At 37.2% G+C, this 20,602-nt stretch overlaps 1 protein-coding gene across 12 annotated transcripts in view; it reads left to right on the top strand.

Moving 5' to 3' along the window:
* Positions 1 to 20,602, top strand: part of LOC144578460 (uncharacterized) — a 389,210-nt gene that overhangs the window by 40,798 nt on the left and 327,810 nt on the right. For all 12 annotated transcript variants that reach the window (XR_013524293.1, XR_013524292.1, XR_013524291.1 and 9 more), the window contains exons 5-7: positions 10,239 to 10,362; positions 14,342 to 14,404; positions 19,910 to 19,987. Coding sequence is in view for 4 of the 12 variants with exons in the window: in XM_078343868.1 (XP_078199994.1) it covers positions 10,239 to 10,362; positions 14,342 to 14,404; positions 19,910 to 19,987 (265 nt within the window). In the remaining 8 variants the exon portion in view is untranslated. The remainder of the gene's footprint in view (positions 1 to 10,238; positions 10,363 to 14,341; positions 14,405 to 19,909; positions 19,988 to 20,602) is intronic.

The following is a 20,602-nucleotide window of genomic DNA, read 5'->3' as shown; positions in this document are numbered from 1 at the left end:
CAGAGAAAATGAATATAGGAATATCAATTTTAAGGATTGATATTTATAAAATAAATATGTTTTTTGATATTCTCTGTAGGATGACAGTTTCTGTATGCAATTCCATTAAATGTTAAATTATGACATTTAAAATTCTTGTTTCATTTTTTTTTTTGATATGGGTCTTGCTCTGTCACCCAGGCTGGAGTACAGTGGCACGATCTCAGCTCACTCCAACTTCTGCCTCCTAGGTTCAAGCAATTCTTGTACCTCAGCCTCCCGAGTAGCTGGGATTACAGGCACACTCCACCACGCCTGGCTAATTTTTGTATTTTTAGTAGAGATAGTATTTTACCATGTTGGCCAGGCTGATCTCATACTCCTGACCTCAAGTGATCCACCCACCTCGGCCTCCCAAAGTGCTGGGATTAGAGGCATGAGCCACTGCGCCCAGATTGCTTCATTTTTTTCTTTGCAGCTCCAGCTCAAAGGATCTTGCTTCATTTTTGAGTTATTGACATGTCCTATGGCCACTGCCTCATAAGGATAAAGTTTCTCCAAACTGAAACATACAAATATATTATTTAATAACTACAGCAACTTAAGAGATGTTGTTTAATTTAGCATTACTGTTGATAAAACACAAATTAAATGAACATTTTTACTATAATTACATATCAGTAATTTTGCTAAAATAAAAACAGGAATAAATTTTGTGAAATAAATGTATTATTTATGCTTACATATGTCTATTTCATTAGTCTTCCAGACATAAATAGCCTATCAGCCAAATACCCAGATATGTACAATAATAATTAAATTCATTCATCTGTGATATTTTGCCAACTTTCAATCATAATAAACCATAGGTTTACATTTTTAAAATGTTATCATCAAGTTTGTCAATTAGGAGGACAGAATATATTTTATTTAACAATTTGGTATCTCGAGCCTTACCATTTTGAAATATTTGGTCATATAGGATGTCCATTTCTGTTGTAGTTTTGTGCCACACACCACAGATATCAGGGCAGGTCTGCTTCTCTGAGCTTCTTTTACTTTGTTTTTGGTTGAGAATCTTGTTGTTTATTTCGATGAGATTCTATTGTAGCCTTTTAACCATCCCTATTTTTTTTTTACTTGGACTAATTTGATTGAATGCTGGTTTTTTTTTTTTTTTTTGGTACTAAAGAATCTTATCTAAGAAAATCATGGAGGTATGTATTATTTCCCATGTAGATGAAAAAACAAATGAATCCCCATTTGAATTAAAAATAATGTAAAGCATAATTTATCAGATTCTGATTGTCTATATCTTGAGCCATTTTAGAAATCAGTACTTTTGATTGTGACTAAATTTAGATCCTGATAAATTTATTAGTACTTCTGGTTTTCTGAGGACTTAGACTGGTTTTGAGAGTCGTGAATTAAACTCTTCCATTTTAATAGAAGAAAACACTGTAGCCTTGATGTATTAAGCATATAAAGGAACAAAGTGCTAATGGCATTTGACTAGCAGCACTTCAGACAGAAAATTAAACATTAATAGAAAAAAATTTATGTGAAATATTAGTGCTATTCAAAAAAGAAATTTCAACTTAAAAAAAATTAAGCACTAATTTGAAGGTGAAAATTGAAGGAAAATATTTCATTTATTTATTTTCCTGGTTAAAAGCAGATTGCTCACTCTTTGGAAAATGTTTTTAAATTTAGAGTCAGAGAATTCTTAAATCTGAAAAGGTCTTTATACAATTCTCTAAGTTCACCCCCCTCATCTTATAGATGAGAAAATTGAGGGCTAGGCTGTTATTCTGATTTGTAAAGCCTGGCAGACCATAAATGGCATCTTAAAGTACCCTCGTATTTGAATTATTTATCCAATGTTCTTCCCCCTGAAGAATACTCTGTAGTTTCTTCAAATGACATAAAATCTAAAAAGGAGGATATTTTAATAGAGAAGAAAGAGAGTTAATAACCAATTTAAGGACCTATCTCTGACCTTGTTATTCATGAGTACATTAAGAGAAAGTGTAAACAAAGGGATCTGGCATTAAATACAGATTTAAACATATTTTAATTCCACCTAACTCTATGCATCCATTCAGATGTGACATAGATATTCAGATCCTGTTGCTTGATGCCTGAATGTGCTGAGTCAACCTCATAATGAAAAAGGGATGAGTTGTTTTGTTTTTTTTTGAGATGGAATCTCACTCTGTCACCCAGGCTGGAGTGCAATGGTATAATCTCCGCTCACTGCAACCTCTGCCTCCTGGGTTCAAGCGATTGTCCTGCCTCAGTCTCCCGAGTAGCTGGGATTATAGGCATTCTGCACCATCATGCCCAGCTAATTTTTGTATTTTTAGTAGAGATGGGGTTTCACCATGTTAGCCAGGCAGGTCTTAAACTCATGACCTCAGGTGATCCTCCTGCCTTGGCCTCCCAAAGTGCTAGGATTACAGGCATGAGCTATCGTGCCTGGCCAGGGATGAGATTTTTGAAGTTCTGTTAAGTTTTATTTTCCTGTGGAGTTACTATTTCAACCTTTCTAACTCTTCCTACTCAGGGGAGTTAACCATTTTTCTGAACTGTTTGATCATTTCCTTCTCTCCAAGGTGAATCCTTGCATGTATGCCATGAAGTGCATCTACTTCTATCTCTTCGAAAACCTTACTTTAAAAAAAATATTTTCTATTTGTTTCTCTCTAGAACAAGGGTCCCCAGCCCCCAGGCCATGAACCAATACCGGTCAGTGGCCTGTTAGGAACCTGGCCACACAGCAGGAGGCTAGTGACAGGTACATGAGCATTACTGAGCATTACCTCCTGAGCTCTGCCTCCTGTCAGATCAGCAGGCATTAGATTCTTAGAGAAGTTTGAGCCCTATTGTGAGCTGTGCATGCAAGGGATCTAGGGTACATGCTCCTTAGGAGAATTTAACTAATGCCTGATGAGCTGAGGCAAAACAGTTTCATACTAAAATCATCCTTCCCCCTATCCCCATCCCATGTCCACAGAAAAATTGTCTTCCATGAAACCAGTCCCTGGTACCAAAAAGGATGGGGACCACTGCTCTAGAAGGTTCCATCAACATGTAAATGTGCTTAAGTTTCCCCTGTCATTAAATGCAAGCAAGCGACCCATCTCCTCTATCCCCCTTCCACCCATCTTCATTTTCTCCTTCCCCTCAGGACCAAGATATTTTAAAGGAAAGTGTCCAGTTCTTCACTTGTTCATTTCCCATGCATCCTTTAAGGCATTTCATCTCAATTTGGTCCTCCCTTATTCACCTAACTCTAACCCCTTGTCTCAAATTCCTTCATAGAAATTGTTTCCTGCAAAGGTACCACTGGCTGCTTAATTGCTAAATCCAAAGGATATTTTTTAGTTCTTACCTTTCTTCATCTATGGATTATCTGGAAATGTTACATCTGGGAACAAAAAACTACATCATTGATTCTAGCCTCCTCAGATGACAGATGTGAAAACCGGAGACCAGAGAATCAAAGCATTTTTTTTTTTCAGTGACACTCAGTGATGTTTCCATAGTCAATGGAAAGAAATGAAATGTCATTTTGGCAAAAGATTCTTCTCTATTCACCAGACCATTTTTCTACCAAGATAAATAAATCAAAATTCTTGATACTGGAAGTGCAATGTTTTCATTAAGAGGTCAGAATAAAAATGACTTGTGTTTTACATGTCTCAGGAGCCTCATTTGTGAACTTAATGTTAGCCAGCTCTTAAAAAAAAGTGGGTCAGTAATTCTAGAATTTTAAAATTGTTTATTTAACTAAGGGGAATAGATACTAATGAGCCAAGAAAGTACTGGCAGGAGTAAAACCCCTCTCAGTATTGGTGAACTTTTAAAGTGGGCTATGCTGATACACATCTGCATTGGTTGTGTGGATTTTAATTATTTGCCTGGTAAAGAAGTAAAAGATGCCCCTTGTTACAGATGTGATCTATCAGTCATCCAGATAGATTTCCACTAGAAGAGGAAGAAGCTGTCTTCTCTGCTTCCTTCCACTCTGCTCGCAAATAGAGAGATTCTATCTTTAACCTTTCATGCTGGCCAGCCCGGAGCTCTTCCTGCTAAAACTCAAGTACTTTTAAGTTTTACACTCATCTGGTATTTCTCAGCCTCAGTAATTAGGTCAGCATTTAAATATAGAGCCACACATTATTTAAAATATTAGAAGCTTTGGAGCAATGTCAAGCCTCATCTCCATAAAGTGTTCTTACTCGTTTTTATTAACACTATTTGGATATTTTCATTTAAAATTTTCTCAGTGCTTGTATACTCAGTTTGTACAGTATTTATGTCTGCTCATGGTTGTCATGGAGTTTGGAACTATTTTTTCTTTTGTTCCAGGTATGTTTCTTTGACCATTTTAGCTGATCATTTTCCTGAAGAATTTGTAGTCCTTTCAACTAGATTAATGAATGTGGATAATGAACTTAGCTTTTCTAAATCTTTTTTTTGAGATGAAATCTCACTCTGTCACTTGTCACTTAGGCTGGACTACAGTGGTGCAATCTTGGTTCGATGCAACCTCTCCCTTCTGGGTTCAAGCAATTCTCGTGCTTCAGCCCCCTGAGTAGCTGAAATTACAGACTTGCACCACTACACCCAGCTATATATATATATTTTTTTTTGTATTTTTAGTACAGATGGCGTTTTGCCATGTTGGCCAGGTGGGTCTCAAACTCTTGACCTCAAGTGATCCTTCCGCCTCCCAAAGTGCTGCGATTACAGGCATGAGCCACCATGCCAAGCGCTAAATTCTTAATCTCCTCATCTCTACAATGGGAATACTACTATTACCTGCCTCTCAGAATTGTCCTGAGGATTGTGTGTCCTCACACGCTGCTTGGCACATGGCAGGAATTAAGCACACATTGACTTTAAACTCCTTCATTTCTTTTCTTCCTTGCCTTTCTCCCTCACCGCACTTACAGCTGAATCATCTTTGGTACATGAATCTTTTTACTCAATTCCCTTTGAGTGAATGGATTTTATGATGGGCAGATTAAAGTGGAGACTTGTTTTGCATGGTAACATTGAAAACTGTGTATGTGACTTGGGATGAATTGTTCATGGATCAGCTGACTAGTTGTATTATACAGCCTTTCAGATAACACAATGAATTATTAATCCAAATTAGAGAGCTGAAGGCTGGAGGCCTGGATTCCTGCCCGGAGAACGACTTTGCCACATTATAGACATATGGTTTCCTGGCTGGAACAATGACTTTTTGTACATGTGCCAAAGGAAACTTTAAGATGCCTGTTGACATTCTGTCCTTTCTTTGTTTCTCCATTATTGGATGACTTTGCTGCTGTATCATTTTTTTTTCTCTTTGGATACATTTTATCGCAATTTATGCCCCAAAAAACATTACTGGGAACATGAACAAGATAAAGAAGCTAGTATGTCTTGTTAGTTTCATTAAGTGTTAAAGCTAAAGCCTTCAAAGGACTGTACATGATTAGAGCTTCACAACTATTTATTTAAAGCCTTGTTTTGTCTCTGTTCATGTTTATAGATTATGAAATACTCAGGCAGACTTAGTGCATATATGATGTCTGTGTAAGTCTCAGGGCTTCAGAAAGACTCTACCTGTTCTCCCATTAAACAAATTCTGCCACTCAGCTACTGCTGCCTTCCACATATATGTGGTTTGAATTTCCTATTTCTGAAATTCTTGGTTGTATCAATGATAAGTATTTGTATATTTAGTGTATTTCTACCTGTTCTCCTATAAAACAAATTCTGCCACTCAGCGGCTGCTGCCTTCCAAAAATATGTGGTCTGAATTTCCTAATTCTGAAATTCTTGGTTGTATCAATGATAAGTATTTGTATCTTTAGTACTACCTGAGTTCAAGACACGATGATATGGTTTGGCTGTGTCTTCACTGAAGCACAACTTGAATTTTATGTCTCAGAATTTCCATGTGTTGTGGGAAGGGTGAGTGGGGAGGGTGGGGCAGTAATTAAATCATGGAGGTCCAGTCTTTCCTGTGCTACTCTGATGATAGTGAATAAGTTTAATGAGATCTGATCTGTTTATTAGAGGTTTCTGCTTTTGCTTCTTCCTCATTTTTTCTCATGCTGCCACCATGTAAGAAGTGCCTTTCCCCTCCTACAGTGATTCTTAGGCCTCTCCAGCCATGTGGAACTGTAAGTCCAATTAAACAAACCTCTCTTTCTTCCTAGTCTCAAAGATGTCTTTATCAGCAGCATGAAAATGGACTAATACACATGATTAGTGAAAGATTAGAAAGCCACATTAATCTTCTCAAATATGCCTATATATTAATATGTTGGTTAAAATCAATGCTACTTTTTCAGAAGATATTTTCTATTAAGTAAAGCAGGCAACAGGATTTAAGTGATAAGAATATACCTATTGACCATTAAATTCACTGAAAAGGTATTTTCAGACCTTGTAAACATTTTTTTTCTTTTTTCCAAATTATCCTACATGCTGTTTGCTATCCATGGGGTTAAAATGAAATAGGTTGGGGATTGCTCTAGGGAAGCCATGGTAAAACCACATGCAGGTGGGAAATTTTATTAAGTTTTTTCCTGAGCACATTAGCTTGATTAATGAATCAAATTTGTGAGCTGCCACTTCAGACAAAGAGAAGATCAGGTAAAGGTGAGCTCAGTGGGGAAGGAGTGATCCTAGGAAGGAGGATCACAGCAGGGAAGGGTTTAGGTGGCAAGGGCCTGGAGAAGTAACTGAAAGGTAGCAGAAATGTATAAGACTGATTTTACTTAGTCACAGTTATACGAAGGGTATGAACCCCTGTGACAGAGAAGACTCAGCTGCTAGAAATTGGCAGTTGGTGGTATACTAGCATAGCAGGAAGGAAACTTATCTGGGAGGCAGGAATTATGGTTTGATTTGGGCTCTGCATTAATCAATTTGTGGTTTGGGATAATCTGTGATTTCAGTTAAGGCCTCACTTCCTCAGTTATGAAATAATGGAGTCATACCATTTAAACCATCTGTTGTACCAGTAACATTATGATTCTGAGATTAGCTAATTCTGTGTGTAATGGGAACATTTCTTGAGTCCCTAGGTAGAGCTGAGAAAAATATGTATTGTTGTCTTCTGAAAATTGATCAAATTTACTTTCAACTTCTGATTTTATGTTTTCAAGTTAACTAGTACTTCTGTGCCCATTTGCCTCTCTACCTTTTCATTGATGAGAAATGATTTGACAGCATTATACATAATTTATAATTATTTTCAGAAACACACTAAAAATCTTTAAAACTGACATTTTCAATAATTTAAAAATGTCTACCCAATATATATTTTTAAAAAGCCTAACTCGTTTTTACCATGCATTATTTTATACTTAAAAAAAAAATACAGCTCCTGTTTTCACTGAAAGTGTTGATAGAAAACAAATGCCACAATATTATACAGGAGATCTTAACATAGTATCTTTACTATCTTTTTTCTATCTATGGTTATTAAATTGCTTGTACTTTCTGTTAGTTTGGTTTTACCAACATTAAGAATTCATATGTAGTCACGTGTTACTTACTGACAGGGATGCATTCTGGGAAACGTGTCCTTCGGTGATTTAGTCATAGTGTGAACATCATTGAGTGTGCTTAGACCTAGATGGTGTAGCCTACTACACACCTAAGCTATATGAGATAGCCTATTATATGGGACTACAGACCTGTATAGCATGTTACTATACTGAGTGTTGTAGGTAACTGTAACACAATGGTAAGTACTTGTGTCTCTAAACATATCTAAATATAGAAAAGGCACAGTAAAAATGTGGTATAGATCATAAAATAATGGTACACCTCTATAGGGGATAAACTGAGATTGCAGGAGTGGAAGTTGCTCTGGGTGAGTCAGTGAGTGAGTGGTGAGTGAATGTGAAGGCCTAGGATATTACTGTGCACTACTCTAGAGTTTATAAACTGTATACTTAGGCTACATTAAATTTATAAGGAACATTTTTAAATAACAAGTTGAGCTTAGCTTACTATACACTTTTACTTGATAAGATTTTTAATTTTTTAAACTTTTTGCTCTTTTGTAATACTTAGTTTAAAACAAAAACTCATGTTTCTTTATATTTTATTTCTTTATTTTTCTATAAGCTTTCTCTATTTTTAATTTTTTACTTTTACTTTAAAACTGGTTTTGTTAAAAACTAAGACACAGACACAATAAATTAGCCTAGGTAGGTTAGGTTAATGTATTGAGTCTGTGTCTTAGTCATCACATCAGAGTCATCAATATCACTGTCTTCCACCCCCATGTCTTTCCCTATTGGAACATCTTCAGGGACAGTAACATCCATGGAGCTGTCATCACCTACGATAACAAGGCATTCTGCAGTACCGCCTGAAGGACCTGCCTGAGGTTGCTTTACAGTTAACTATTTTTTTCTAAGTAGAAGGAGTACACTCTAAAGTAACAATAAAAAGTATAGTACAGAGAACACAGAAACCCATAACACAGTCATTTATTATGTCAAGTATTATGTACTATACATAATTATGTGTGATATGCTTTATATGACTGGTAGCACAGTATTTGTTTATGCTAGCATTACCACAAACATGTGAGTAATGGGTTGCAATGGCTATGATGTCATGAGTTGATAGGAATTTTTCAACTTCATTATCATCTTATAAAACCACCATTGTGTATGCAATCCACCCTTGACAGAAACATCATTATGCAGTGCATGACTGTACAATCCCCTGGCTGCTCATGTAACATGATTCCACATTAAAAATTACCCCTAAATGGAATAAAAAATTCAGAGCACACATCACCTTAGTGATGAGATGTATTGTTTAAGTAGGGAATTGAATCAAAAGTGATTCAAAGTAAATATAGAAATCTACGTAAAGTGAGCATATGGAAGATGCCAGAGAAAAATGCTATAGTTTCCTAGACAGGAAGAAATAGCAGCAGCTGGCTATGCTGTTGGCACAGATGGAAAGAGGTGACATATATTCTAATAGACAAAAATATTTAAGGCATAGAAAATTCCAATAAATTAGGGAAATTTATAGTTTATCATCTAAACCTGGTTAGAAATTTTACAGAGCATTAAGAGAGAAAATGAAAAAGACATTGGTCATAAAGAATTACAGAGCCATTTAGCCAAATGTTCAGGCCCCATAGAAATTATTTCCTCTGGTCACACCCCTGAATGTAAATAATATTTGAGGTTTTCCACTGAAATTGAGCTCTACCAAGGGAATGTGAGTGAGAGTAGGGCGAGTTCTTAGGAGTTCAGTCTTTTTCCTCTCTGTAGAATTAAGAAAAAAGAAATTGCAAGTGACCTGAAATTCAATGAGACAACATAACAGTTTCAGTGAAAAAGGTCATCTGATTCACAATGGGAAAAAAAACTGAAATGGGGTTTTTACTGAAAGAAGCAACATTTACAACCAAAAAAGATTTTTTTTTTTTTAAATCAGGAAAGGAAAGGTGTCTCAATAATTATAAGAAAACAAGATGTGGCCAGAAAATCATGGTAATTCTTTGCATGTTCCTCTAATATTAGGAAATGGTATTACAGCTAAAAAAAAGGTGACCAAGAAGGACTGTTGGAAAGTGTTGAGGCATCTGAATTGCTTATGTTTCTGCTTCTTTCATGGCCCAGGATTTTGCAGCCTGGAAGGCAAGTGGAGAACAACAGGGAGCCAGTTAGCTCAGATGGCATTCATCTTTAGAAACAACATGATAATGAGAAGGCACAATTATTTTGAACCCCTTTTAATCTAGACTCCTCCTGGGTCAGATAATAGGACTTTATGTGTCTGGATAAGGCACTTCCAACATGTTTAGGGATCATGGATTAGCACTGGACAGATTTAAAAACAAAACGTAACAAAAATTCCAATAGTCTGTTTAACATAATGAGGTTACATGCAAAACAAGTTTTAAAACAATCTTTTAGAGTAACTTAAATGCCACCCTAGTAAGTAAAGGAGGTGAGATTTAAACCAGGTGGTTTGGCTTTAAAGGAACACTCATTACACTGCTACCTTTTACTGTCTGCATTGGCCTCAATGTCCCCCAAATTCAAGTGTGGAAACTTAAGCCACATTGTGGTGGTATTAAGAGGTGAGGCCGTTGGGAAGGAGGACTTCATGATTGAATTAGTGCTTTATTAAAGGCCTGGAGGGAACTAGTTTATGCTCTTTTTTTCTTTTGTTAATTTTTTTTGCCTTTCTGCCTTATACCATGTGAGGACACAACATTTGTCCCCTCCAGAGGATGCAGCAATAAGGTGCCATCTTGGAAGCAGAGACAGGGCCTTCACCAGACACCAAACCCGAAGGTGCCTTCATCTTGGACTTTTAGCCTCCAGAACTGTGAGAAATAAATTCCTGTTCTTTTACAATTACCCATTCTCAGGTATTTTGTTTTATCAATACAAATAGACAAGAGATGAAGCAGGATAGGTAGTCAAGGAAGTAAGCCCGTCCTCAGGACTTAGCAGTCATAGTGACTGCATCATCAGCCCAGTAAGCCCCAGCATTTGTATTGTTGTCAGGCTCATTCAAACAGAGCTATCCCCAACAGAGAATTTCTCTGTACGGCACAGGCATGTTTGGACTTTACCTGTTCTAAGACTGAGCCTTTTCTCATTGTAATAGTGAAAACCACACCCGGAGTGGAGATTTATGATGCTAATGAGACATGACTCTTAATTCCTTATTGTCCCTGGCCAAAGACTGAAGAAGCCCAAGGCAAACAATGGCTCTCATGCAGCAATCAGTTCCAATCACAGCAGTGGAGCCTGGGGTGCCTTAAATAGGGCAGGTAAAGATATCAACACAGGAGCTGGCCTATCAGTCCTCACTTTCTGTCCTGGATCTGTCTGCCAACCATGACACTGTCATTCATGTTAACAGCAAACGCCAAAATAGGATTTTCACTCCACCTCATAGCTGACCAACTTCTGCAGTAAAACTTGGAAATATGGGGCCTTGAGCACACTTACCAAAAATTAAAAAATTTTCCTTTTAAGTCATCACAGAAATCCACAACACAGACTTCAAATTATTCCTGTAAAGCACTGATGGATCTAAAGTGTCTGTCTAGAAAACAGCCAAAACTAAAAAAATCTAACAGTTAATATTGCCTTAGCATAAGCTTCTATTAAGAAAACAACTCATGGGGAGACTGCCTTAAAAGATAAGTAACGTTTCATTTTTCTCTTATGTACTCACTACATATTAGGCACTCTTAGTAAAATGGCTTTATCTGCTAAAGAAATAATAAACCATACTACTAGCTTAGTAAAATTAACCCAGCCTTGCTGACTTTACATTACTACTGAAAGTTAAAAACATGCCAGATCTGTGCCTCAAGAAGACTGAACCAACATTTCTAGATTCCTCCTGGAACAAACCCATTGGCCCATAAAATAAAAATATCTGGCCAAACAATACGAAGAGATTTCCTTGGACCTGGCTATGGCCAGTTCAAACTTCCACTTTTAACTGTTAGTAATAACTCCCCTCTGTCAAAGAAAAAATGCTTTCTTACCTTACCTTTTACCCAGAATAGTTCTCCTTCTGCTTTTACAACAATCGTGCCAGTTTCACTACTTTCATAGAGAAACTCCACAAGAGAGTCAATATAACTAAAGCTTTGTCACTGGGTCATCTGTATACCTTATGCTAAAACCCTGAATGGGAAACCGTATTAAAAATATATTTAAATCACCCAAGTCTACCACCCTCTAATATGCCCGCTGACTGCCAAACTTCTATAACTTTTACCACCTCAATGCAAAATACTTTTACAACACAAATTTCACCATCACAAAAAATTTGGGGGGATTTATAAATCTTTGACCTATCTACAATTTCCTGCACAATGAAACAGACAAAGCTCCATCACTTAAATTTTCCCTTATTTAACTTTCACACAGGCTAATGCATCTCTCCCTTACCCCATATACCAACGTCACAAGATCCACCTCTGAACAAAACCCCTTATTCTCTTAGATTTAGTACTGTCCTCTCTACTAAAATTAACAAGGTCAGCCATGAGAGGTGGAGCCTTAAAAATCCAGCATAAACTCTCAAAAAACCACAGTGGTCCTTTGACAAATTACAAAGGGCCTCACTCGATTTCACCAACTAGACTCCCTGGCTACTGTAGTCTAAAGAGCCTTATATCTTGTGTCTAAAAAATAAAATTCTGTTTTTACATTAATCAGTCTAGTTTGGTCTGAAAACATATTAAAAATATCATTATCCAAGCAGACAAAATTAAATCTTTAAAGACTTCCATAGAGACTTAAAAACAGTATCTGTTTTCTGCTCTGCTCCCTTTAATAGTGTCAATTATTACCATACTTTTAGCTTTACATTTTGGTCCAGCTGTGTTTGAAATGCTAACAACTTTATTTACAACTAACACAAGTTGTTAGGAAAGCTAACAGCTTTCCTTTAATCACTGTCTCACAACAGTTCCAAGTCCACATGATGCTTTTACAAAGCTTCCAACCTTTGACCGCTAGTACAGCATCTCAAATCTTGCCCAGCAGTCTCACAAACAACATGGCTTACACCCCATTAAACAAGACAGTAAAACAACTCTAGGGCCCAGACTTGGCAGGGACAATGCCCCACTCAGTACGAAACAACTCCAAAATAGTAAAAATAACAAAAAAAATAATAAATAACCTAGCTCTTCAGCCTCCTGTATTATGGGCCCTAAATCTCTTCTTAGTAAAGAACTGAGGCAGGATGCGTAGTAAGAAAGTAACCATGTACTCGGGACACTACAACCATGGTGACAGCAATGTGAACACAGTAAGCACCAGTATTTGTATTGTAGCCAAGCTCATGCAAGCAAAGCTGTATCCAGGAGGGAATTTTTCTTTTTTCCTATTTTTTTTTTTTTTTGAGTTAGAGTCTCGCTCCATCACCAGGCACCAGGCTGGAGTGCAGTGGTGTGATCTAGGCTTCCTGCAACCTCAGCCTCCCAGGTTCAAGCAGTTCTCCTGCCTCAGCCTCCTGAGTAGCTGGGATTACAGGCAAACGCCACCATGCCCAGCTAATTTTTGTATTTTTAGTAGAGATGGCATTTCACCATGTTGGCCAGGTTGGTTTTTGGTTTCTTGACCTCGTGATCCGCCCGCCTCGGCAGGGAATTTTTCTGTAGAGAGCATGCACATTTTGATTTTACTGGTCCTCAGATCGACTCTGCACATTATGACAGTAAAAAACATACCCAAGTGGAGATTTAAGATGCTAATGAGACATACAATGTATGAACAAGCATGTACAGCTCCCACACATGTGCACCCAGAACATGCTTTCTAGTAACACCTCTTCCCAGACCCTTATGAATAATCATGTAAGACTCCCATACAGGGAGTTTCCCCAGTAAACAGTCAGTGCTGTCTCACCCTTACAGTCGCTCGCTCTGAATCATTGTGAAGAGTGTACTGTCTATTCTGCACCTCGCTTTCAGAGCTGCTTTCTCCTTTGCAATAAAGTTCTTTATGCTGCACATCCTTTGCTGTGTGTCTCTTCTTTAAATTATTTTAAACTAAGAAGACAAGAAGCAAGGGTTCACAATAGCTGTTAACAAAGACACTGAACATTCCTTAAATATTAAGCTCCCTCAGGGTTCTGTGCTGGGCTTCGTGTCCTCCTCACTCTGGGAAATCCGTTGGGGCCCAGCACTTCAGCGACCACATGCTGATCAGCTTCAAATCTGTATCTCTCCAACACATCTTTCATGAGTTTTAGGGCTGTACATTCAGGTACATACTTGACAGTTTCTCACAAGTCTTACAGACAACTCAAACTTAAGGTATAACAAAATAAACTAATTATTCAGCCCTCCCAAAATCCTTTACTAAATGTATAGCCCCCTTTTTTTGCTGCCCTGTGGAAACCCTGAGTATCAGTATTTAATTTCCGCCCCTGTCCCATACCTTCCTTTCCAGTATATATTTCTCTGATTCTTATGGTTTTAAAAGTAGTGTTTTCTATAATTTGCTTATTTTGAAGGCTGCTTTAATTCTATTATGGGCAAATTATAATAAATAAATGAACAAATACATAAAATAAAGCATAAAAGCTAAATACTATGTGCAATGGTGAGGGAGGACACGGCCCAGATTGTCATGATCTCTCCAGGAGATGGCGCTCACAGTGTACTTTTGCTTTCGCTTTTTTTTTAAGTTAAGAAAAGTTTCATACGGGTAAGTTTTCATATCTAGGTAATTAATTTAAAGCAATATGTTTTAGGTTTTATCACTTGTTGGGTGATCCTTTGGGCTGATAAGACTTTACTTAATGACTTTGTGTTCTTATTTTTCAGATAGAGGTAAAGTTTGGGGATGAAGTTGCTAAATTTGTGATATGGAAGAATTTGTGCTGTGGGGTAAGAGGGGGGACATTACCTAAACACTTTTGGTACTATAATCCAACAAACAAAAATTAATAATCTTACTATCATAGAGTGGGAAACATGCAAACTGGAAAGCTACATTTAAGGCATATCTATGCAGACCAGGGTATTCTGACAACTGCTGATTTCTTCTTTTTGAATTCTGTGTTGAACTAGATTGTAGGTGGCATTTATGGTTCTTCATTTGATTTTAGAGTTTTAGGTTTTTGTTCCAAATCGTGGGTAGATTTTTTGGGTAAAAGGATCATTTTTATATCCCCTTCTGTCATTTTGCTTGGCCCAATTCTGGGTGGAGAAGAATTATTTGCTGCTTAATTCATCAGACTGGAAGGTACACAGGCACACAGAATAATATGTGTATTGGTGCTTTCTTTGTAAATGTAGGATTGCTGTTGTTGGGGAGTCTCATATTTCAGAAAGTTTGTATCTGGATAAGAATGTGGAGAAAAATTTCAATGACCTCTCAGAGAAAACAGTACAAAATAAAAATTCATTTTAAACTACACACACATATAAAATTTTACATGTAATTTATGCTATACGTTATGGTCTTGAAGCCCATTCATGGATTTCTGTTGCACCCTGGGTCTTAGAATATATCTGAAATCGGTATGGATTGGACATATGCATAAGTTTAATTTGTGTATTTGATTGGTTAATCTGCACATAAATGGTTTTGTATATATGACTGAATTTCTCTTAAAAGGCACAGAAGTAGATTTGAACACATAAAAGAAAATTCCTTGTTCTTGGATAGGATGACTCAATACCATAAAGTTGTCAGTTCCCTAAGTTACTGTATAAATTAAATTCAATAAAATATACAATTCAATAAATATACCAGCAAACATTTTTTTAGTGGAGCTAAATAAATTTGTTATAAAGTTCATGTAAAAAATTTCAAGATTAGCCAAAAAAAAAAAAATTAAACAAGACTAGGAGAGAGGACCAGCCCTAAAAGACATTTAAAACATGCTATGAAGCAACTATAATTAAATCAGTGTGGTACTGACTCGTGAATAGACAAACAGATAAGAGAAATAGGACTGGGAAAAGTATCTAAAAATAGACACAACATATATAGAAATTTAATATAAAATAAAAGTGATAATGAGTCACTGGAGGAAAGATGGACTATGGTAAATTATATTGAGACAACTGAATAACCATTTGTAAAAAAATAAAATTACATATATAACTTATACTATACATAAGAATAAACTACAAATGAATCAAAGATGTGAATGTTAAAAAATACTGAAACTATATAAGTAATAGAAGAAAACGTGTACATTCCACTTTTTAAGGTGTAGAGAAAGGCTTTTAAACTATATGCAAAATCCAGATACAATAAATAAATTGATAACTTTGACTACATTAATTAAAATTATTTGTATGCAAAGAATGTAAATTATAGGTAAGAGATGAATATCTCTACTATGTTAAAAACTCATACAAATTTAGGATAAAAGATTATACATCCAATAGAAAATTGGAAAATTTACATGTGTAGACATTACAAAAGACAGAACAGTGGTTCTTAAACATAAGAAAATATGTTTAACATGACTTATTTGAGGAATGCAAATTAGAATTACATTAAGGTATGATTTCTCCTTGTTAGTTTGGTAAAAAAAAAAAAAAATTCTTAAAAATGTGACAGCACATTTAGTTGGTCAGGGCGTTGGGAACCAGGACATATATTGCTTTTGGGACTGCAAACTGGCACAGTCGCCAGGAGGGAAATTTGGCAACATCTTACAAAACTGCTTGCAGACTTAACTTTTTGACTGAAGAAGTCCATTTCTGGGAATTACTCTAAATGTATATTTCTAACATTAATAAAATATATATGCACAAGTTTATTAATTGCAGTATTGTCTGCAATTACCCAACAAAGGAGAATGGTTGAATGAGGGTGCAGCTGGAAGAAGACCTCTGTGGAGTGATACTGGATAAATTCCAGGGTATATTTAAGTGTAAAAGTGTGAAGAAATCATCTATAGTACATGCTAAAAGAAAAACTTTTGATAAGTTAAATTAAACACAAATTATTTGAGCAAAGAGTGGTTAGGTTTTGTGTGCCCGCCCGAATCTCATCTTAAATTGTAATCCCCAGGTGCTTAGGGAGAGACCTGGTGGGAAGTAATTAGATTATGGGGGCGGTTTCCCCATGCTGTTCTCATAATAGTAAGTGAGTTCTTAAGAGATCTGATGGTTTTATAAGGCAGGTTTCCCTTCTCTTACACTCTCTCTTTCTTGCCTGTTGCCATGGAAGCTGGCCCTGCTCCCTCTTCTGCCATGATTGTAGTTTCCTGTGGTCTCCCCAGCCATGTGGAACTATGAGTCAATTAAATCTCTTTCCTTTATAAATTATCCAGTCTTTGGTATTTTCTTATAGCACTGTGAGAATGAACTAATACAGAGTGATTTGTGAATTAGGCAGCTCTTAGAACCAGAAAGAGAAGAGTTTCAGAGATCTCCACTCAGCAGTGTGGCCAGACAGTATTTATAGACAGAAAATGGATGTGAGGTATAGAAATAGCTCGACTGATAACAGCTCTGCATTTGCCTTGTTTGAACATAGTCTTATCAGCTGGCAGCACGTGATTGGCAGAACGTTAGCTGCTGTAATGGACTGACACCTAGCTGTTTGTTACAAAATATTCTTGTAGGTTATGCTCAGTTTGTTTACATGCTAAGCTAGATTGTAATTTGTTACTAGGGACTCAAAATACAGAGACGGCCTCAGCCCAAATTTAGTTTAGTTTAAAATATGGTACCCTTTATGTTAGAAATAAGGAGAAATGAGAAAACATACATATATCTTCTCATTTTTGCAAAAGCACAAAACATACGTAGGGCAAACAACAAATTGAGATTGGTTACTTATGGTGGGGGTTGATATGCGGGGAGAGAATGGACAGTTGGGATGGACAGAAGTGATACTTCTCTGAGTATACATTTCTGTACATTATACACACAGTACTCCCTTGGTATCCATTCAGTATTAGTTCAAGGATCCACCCTCAGATACCAAAATCCGAGGATATTTAAGTTACTTATATAAAATTACATAGCATTTCCTTGTAATGTACACACATTCTCCTGTGTACTTTAAATGATCTCAGCATTACTCATAATACCTTGTACAATGTAAACACTGTGTAAATAGTTTTCCAAAGATATGCTCTAAGCCTAAAGGCAAAAATAATTATAGACATCATACCTTATTTATGGTGTTTGTTTTTCACTATAAATTGTTTACCATTGAATAAATAAAAGTATTGTGGATGAGAGCCAGGTATCTCCCTGTTAAAGGAAGGAGTTATAAATAAGTATGATGGTTAATTTTAGATGTCAGCTTGACTGGATTAAGGGATACCTAAGTAGCTGGTAAAGCATTATTTCTGTGAGAGTGATCTGCAGGAGGTTAGCCTGCGAGTGGGTGAACTGAGTGGGGAAAATCGACGCTTGGTGTGGACAAGCACCATCCAGTTGATTGTGGAGGTGGAGAAAAGATGAATTTGCTTCCTCTCTTTTGGAGTTGGGACACACTTCTTCTGTTTTAAGACACCAGACTCCAGGTTCTCTGGCCTTTGGATTCTGAGACTTGCAATAGCAGATTCTTCAGGTTCTCAAACTGCAGCATAAAAATGGTAGTCACACCATTGGCTTCCCTGGTTCTGAAGCTTCTGGACTTGAACTGACACAGTCACCATTTTCCCTGGGTCTCCAGCTTGCAGAAAGCCTACTGGAGGACTTCTTGGCCTCCATAATCATGTGAGCTGATTCCCTTAATAAGTCCCCTCTCACTTATCTCTCTATCTCTATCAATCTATCTGTCTATCTCATCAATCTATCTATCTAATCTATTTTCTATTAGTTATTTCTCTCTGGAGAACTCTAATATACATAAAAGAGTTAGGGCGGAATAAACTTTGTGGTGTTGGACTGGAATTGGAGGTATCAGTATGAAAGCAAGGCCATATCTTTATTTCCTCCCTTTGTCCCTGAAAGATCCAAAAGCAATGACACCTCAGTACTAATGAACATACTAGTGCCCAGATACGGATTTGGAATACCATTTTCCAAAGCAACCAGAGCTTTTTGGAAAAGTAGTTGATTCTGGGTATGGGGCATTGTGCCTGGGGTCTCAAGGTCACCCCCAACTTTGGTCACCCCCAAGCAAATTATGCTTGGAAGATCCACAGAATCAGTATATAGTCATACTCATGTTATTGCAGCCAAAATAGAGGAAACAAAATCGGCAAAAGGAAAAGGGCATGGGGTGAAGTTCAGAGGAACAGATGTGCAAATTTCCAAGAGACTTCTTCCAGTAGAATTACTCAGGATGAGTTTACCTTTCTCAGCATCAAATTGTGACAGCACATGGGAAACATTGTCTACCAAGGAAGCTCATTAGAGACTTGATGTCCAGGCTTGTTTTGAGGTTTGGTCATTTCAGAATCCTATGCCTCTCTTGTACCACAATTCCAGACACCAGAAGGAAATAAAATGCTTGACATAAAACACAGTTTTTTTGTTTTTTTTTTTACACAAAAAGTTTAGGCTCAGCAATCCCTTTTTATCAGGAAATACTGAGAATGCACCAGAAATCCAGGTTTCCAGATGCTACACAAGGTCCAACCATGTAAATGGGCCTTCTTGTATATAGCAGCCTCTAGTCTGCCATATTAACTCTGTTTTACTCAAAGTAAGATGCTCAAAAATAACAGAAACTCATTGGTATACCAGATGGCTAAATCTGGTACAATTTGAGCTACAAAATTATTATAGTAATGGATTATAACTTATTGAATAATAAGATTGCACAAGTCCCTGCCAACATAAATATATAAATAGAGTGAATTCTTTTAATTTTGTGTTGCCTTGGTATCCTTTTTGAATACTTTAACTCTCTCATGCCTGAAGCAGAGCTCAGTTACTCTTACATGGTTTCCAGTTTTACACCACATCCAAATGGCTTAGACTGGTGGCTAGAGATGAGAACTTGTAGCATTTCTCCTGCCTCAGGGCTCCTTCTTTCTCACTGCTTCTTCTTTTTTTTTTTTTTTTTTTTTGAGACAGAGTCTCCATCTGTCACCAGGCTGGAGTGCAGTGGCATGATCTTGGCTCATTGCAACTTCTGCCTCCTGGGTTCAAGTGATTCTCCTGCCTCAGCCTCCTGAGTAGCTAGAACTACAGGCTCGTGCCACCAGGCCCAGCTGATTTTTGTATTTTCAGTAGAGATGGGGCTTCACCATGTTGGCCAGGATGGTCTCAATCTCCTGACCTCACGATCTGTCTGCCTCAGCCTCCCAAAGTGCTGGGACTACAGGCATGAGCCACTGTGCCTGGCCCCCACTGCTTCTTTAAATAGACTCCTCAGGCATTTACCCAAAAACTAAAGCAACCTAAACATTATTCATTTCTATATACTACTGGTTGCTAATGCCGTCTTCTCTCTCCTCATAGCTCTTCATGCCTGCCTTGTGTGACCTGGGGATGAAAGAGTGCCCACCCAACCCACTCTACTCTCCTTGGTCAGAATTTGTAAGTAAAAGTCTTTGCACTTATTTCCTATTGTAATAGTGTATTGAATTTGTGCATTTTATGTCAAGAATCAGGAGCTACAGTAAGCTGGATTTTGTACGGAAGCTGGGAAAACACAAAATCGGGTTCCCAGTGCCAGGGCATTGGTCAGGGGGGCCATAAACTAAACACTGGTCAGAAAAGAGCCACAGAGCATCTGCCAGTATAAACAAGTCTCCTATACGAGGGAGCCCCTGGTTGTGGGTCAGACAAGTAGGCATTAGGCCATTTGCCAGGTTAAAAAAAAAGTAAGTATCTGGTGAAAGGCATGCAGTAAACACTCACGTCCAGTTTCCCTTCATTTCCTGTTGGGGCAGAGTTGCTGACCAGTCTAATACTGGAGCCTGAATTTAGCTGGGGGCTCTCAAAACAGGAAGGAAGACAGAAAACTATATCTTCTGGTAAAATTCCAGCTAATAAATAAATATAATGAAAATGGAAAATTGCCATTAGTAACACCACAGTAATAACTGATCCAAGCAGGAATCATAAACAGATGTCAAAATTAGCAGGCAAAAAGGCCTGTGAGAAATGGGATATTTATATGCTCTAAATGGTCCACAATAGACTTCTCAA

The sequence above is a fragment of the Callithrix jacchus genome, chromosome 11 (assembly GCF_049354715.1).
Source record: "Callithrix jacchus isolate 240 chromosome 11, calJac240_pri, whole genome shotgun sequence".
In the NCBI taxonomy this organism is placed as follows: Eukaryota; Metazoa; Chordata; class Mammalia; order Primates; family Cebidae; genus Callithrix; species Callithrix jacchus.
This window is presented reverse-complemented; position numbering and strand designations above follow the sequence as displayed.